Source organism: Cornus florida, unplaced genomic scaffold (assembly GCF_030987335.1).
Source record: "Cornus florida cultivar Cherokee Brave unplaced genomic scaffold, ASM3098733v1 CherokeeBrave_3.0.0_Hap2_Chr05, whole genome shotgun sequence".
Lineage (NCBI taxonomy): Eukaryota > Viridiplantae > Streptophyta > Magnoliopsida > Cornales > Cornaceae > Cornus > Cornus florida.
Genome location: NW_026775575.1, coordinates 47,975,176 through 47,979,277, shown reverse-complemented (window position 1 = coordinate 47,979,277; position 4,102 = coordinate 47,975,176). Strand labels below are relative to the sequence as shown.

The window sequence follows — 4,102 nt, the reverse complement described above, 5'->3', positions numbered from 1 at the left end:
ATAATTGATCACCACAACACAATATGCATATTAATCTTAGTAGTACTACAGCAACTAGGCCTTCAACCAAATACAATCATTGTGTTAAACTACACCTTCTTTATTCATTCTTATTCTAAATAATGGACATTCACACAAGTCCAATACGATAAGTATATATATGTATAACAAACAGTACTTCATTTCATCATATATATATATATATATAACAAACAGTACTTCATTCAATCATATATATATATATATATATAACAAACAGTACTTCATTTCATCAAGGATAAACCTCAATGAGAGGCCTCAAACCCAGTATGGGGGTTATCTTGTAGTCACTGAAACCAGCATCAAAGAAGAGTTTTGCCCATTCTTTCTCATTTCGCTCCCTACCGGTGGCCACAACCATCATCAGCATGTCGAATAAGAGCTGAGTTTCCATGGATTCATCATCTCCTTTCTCATCTTTCACCACCATATCTATGATAATCACCTTTCCACCCTTGTCCTTGCTCGGAATTGCTTCTTTGCATTTTTTCAGTATCTTCACGCTCTCTTCGTCGCTCCAATCATGCAATACCCACTGTTTCTCATTTGCACTCAGATTATCAGTAGCATAAACTTACCAAAATCATGACTGGAAATTGTGAAAATTTCAAATAGCTAGAAAAGAGAAATGGGTACCAGAGTGTAGCTTCTTTTCCTGTTTTTTTTTTTTCTCTCTCCTCTTTTTCCAACATCGGATATAGCATAAATTTCATGTAAATTTATTTTTCCAATATTTATATTAAATCTTCTAACAAGAATAGCATAACTGGAAAAAAGGTTTGAGCAGATTTCAGCTTGTGTAGGTTTAGTTTTGAAATAAGGGCAGTTCTACACACACATAGCCTTTGAACCCTGGCCTTTTTTTGAAAAGTAAGGATCTTGTACCACTGGGACACTGGGCCGTTGGTGTGAATTTTTATATCTATGAAAATTTAAATTATGAAATGAAAAACTTAAAAGTAGAGATTGGAAACCAAAAAGGTGGCTCTTTATTTTCCTCTTCCTTCACAAACCTAAGCAAATCACGCACAAGAAAAAAATAATAGTAATAAATAAATAAATAAGTTCATCTATACCTTTAACAGAGCAGCATCAGCAGGAGGAATTGCCTCAAACATGTTACCACCAACATAGTTAAAGTTGTTAGTCCCTTGCAAGCCAGCAACCACATGAGGTAAATCAATCACAGTGCAGTGCAGATGTGGGAACCCATCGGCGATGGCTTTAGCGACAGTCCCTGTGCCACCCCCCACATCAACTATTGAATTCAACCCCTCAAAAACCACCTTACAATCTTTAATAACCACACTCGCGACCAATCGGGAATCACTAGCCATGGCATCATTGAATAAATTGTTAAGCTTTGGTTCATGGGTTACATACTCCAAGATTGTCTTCCCATGAGCCGTGTCAAACGGTGTGGGATTGTCATTATGGAACCATTGGCTAACATAATGCCATGGCTCTGTAAAAATAGGATCAAGCATGGCTAGCAAAAATGGTCTCACACTCAATGGCTTGTCCTTGAGGAGTCGTCGAGAAGCGGGTGTCAGCAGATAACCATCTTCTTCGTCATTTTCGGATACCTTCTGCTTCACCAAGAAGCCAGAGTGAACTAGTATGCGCATGAGGTGATAGACAGACCATGTTTTGGCCTTGTTGATTTTGAGCACTGCAACAAGCTCAGAGAGAGTCATGGGTTGGCCATGCTGGTGGATGATGTCTGCTATGCCAAGTTGAACTGCACATTTTAGTGACATTGACTTCATGAAGTTGAATATGTGGTGCCATATGTGAGCTTGAGAGTGAAGCAGCTCTTTATCAAGCTCATCATTGGTCATAGCCATCTTTATTGAGGTCTCTAATGTTTTGTGTAAAACTCTTAAAACATTGATCTATATATAGCATAAAGACAATGCTTAGCTACTCACTGGTGAATATGGTGAAACTACTTATCCCTATGTGGTCCAATAACAAAATAACACATCACATTTAATAATAAAATAATTCACACCTAAAAACACTATATGTTTATTCAATGGTTGATCCGAGAAAGCAGAAAAAGGTGTGCATTATTTTATTATTAAAGGTAATGTGTTATTTTGTTATTGGACCACATAAGGGTGAATAGCTTCACCCATAGCTTCACCCTACTCACCAGTGAGTAGCTAAACATTATTCATAGCAGAGTAAGCAGGTCGAGCGAAGGGAGAGCGGGGCTAAGCCCCCTGCTGGCAACAACTGTCTTTTAAATTTTAGTTTCATATTACTAGTTTGGCCACAAATGAAGATGTTAACTCTGCCCACGTGAGACCATCTTCAATCGTTATGTATATATTTTTGTATAAATTTGTTGTGTTATAATATATTTACATAAAAAAATTTGAATTATTTAAGCAAACCTACTAAATATAGATTGATTAGTTAATGGAATGAGAAATATGTTGATGTGACTGTGTAAAAAAGAGGTATAAAATACATAACAATTTTACAGATTGGTGGCGTCCTAGTGTATCTTAACAAAGTATTGAAAATAAAATAAAAAAATTTACATATATGACCGTGTATATTTTATATAAAAAAAAATATTTTAACAGATTACTAGAGATGATTCCAGAAAATTGGAGTTCATAGGATAAAATAAGAATGAAAAACACGACCACTATCTCTTGGGGCCAAAAGCCCCGTGTATTCTTTTGCTCATCATATACGTACAAATTTATTGCATGGACCACACTAGTGATGTTATGGTTGTGGAGGCTATTTCCCTTAGATGGATTATAAGTCACTTCCGTCTCCATCTCATTTCATATTTGATTTCTTTGATTTGATATTTTATCCCAAATTTTCTTCTCTTCTCGAATTTGTTGAAATTTCCTTTGATATTCCATATCTATGCCATCTCTTTTGATATTGATTTCTTCGTTTGGATTTCTATCCCAAATTTTTTGGAGCATACTCTCTTAATTTTCTCTCTATGCACTTTCGTTCTCTCTCTGAGTCTGAGTCATAGAAGATAACGTAAAGGGTAATTATGGAATTAAAAATTTTAAGAGTCAAACATTAAGTGAATAGGAACAATTTTGTAATTTTATTTTCAATAAATAAAAAAGTGGAGCGCACGTGACTAAAATCTAGTTTAAAATTAATATCTAACAAAGTAATTAAATAATTGTAAATTTTAAAACATAAAATTGACTCAAGGTAAAAGAGATAAAAATGTATAATTTTAAATTAAATTTTACAATAGGAATTCAATTGTTGATAAGTTCATTTTCTGTGACGACCCTGGTTTTTAGGCCAGCGTGTCTTATGATGAACCGTAAGGATGATTCGATAACGGATTCGAATGCGGAAGCAAAAACAAAAAACAAGACTCTAAAAAGTCAAAGTGATCTTCCATGAGGTCGTGGAACTCAACAAGAACTGATGCGGAAGCAAAAGATCAAAAATGTGACAAATAAGCCCCCCAGGGGCAAAATAGTCATTTCTGAAAATTGTAGATTCGGGTGCCACCGAGCACACCGCTGGAAGGAAAACGAAAAACTAATCCAGATGGACTCAAGAATCACATGATTCGAAGTCCGGACGAAGGAGAAACGGCATAACGAAGAAAAACGAGCACTTAAGGCAAAAAGGATAAACTGATAATTATTCAGGAAGAAATGGGTGCAACCGAGCATACCGTTGGAAAAACAGCAAAAAATTAGTCAAGTTAAAAAAAAAATTCACTTGAATCGAAATTCGGACGAAGGAGAAACGCCCAAAAGAAGAAATGACGTCGCGGCGGCCCGACGAGGGGCCATGGCGCACACGGCGCCCATGCGCGAGCCCACCGGCGTGCATGCCGGCTCCCAAAGACATGGCATGTGGCAGCCCTTGGCTGCTGCTACATTTTTTTTGATCTACTCAGAACTAAGGCTTGAAACGGAGGTCAAGACGAGTTTTTCTGGAAAAATACGAAGAAAAAACCCCCCCTAAAATTTAGTTTTCTACCCGACAGCGCAAACGGAATCGAAAAAAACTCACTGTGAAATCCCGAAAATGCCCCTAGATCAGAACT

General features: G+C 36.6%; 1 protein-coding gene across 1 annotated transcript; it reads right to left on the bottom strand.

The window, feature by feature from the left end:
- Window positions 1–271: 271 nt before the first annotated feature.
- Window positions 272–1,886, bottom strand: LOC132310136 (trans-resveratrol di-O-methyltransferase-like). The gene is made up of 2 exons (XM_059808361.1): window positions 1,116–1,886; window positions 272–574 (listed from the first exon to the last, which is right to left on the bottom strand). Exons 1-2 carry the CDS (start codon window positions 1,884–1,886, stop codon window positions 272–274), a joined length of 1,074 nt encoding a protein of 357 aa, XP_059664344.1.
- Window positions 1,887–4,102: the final 2,216 nt, after the last annotated feature.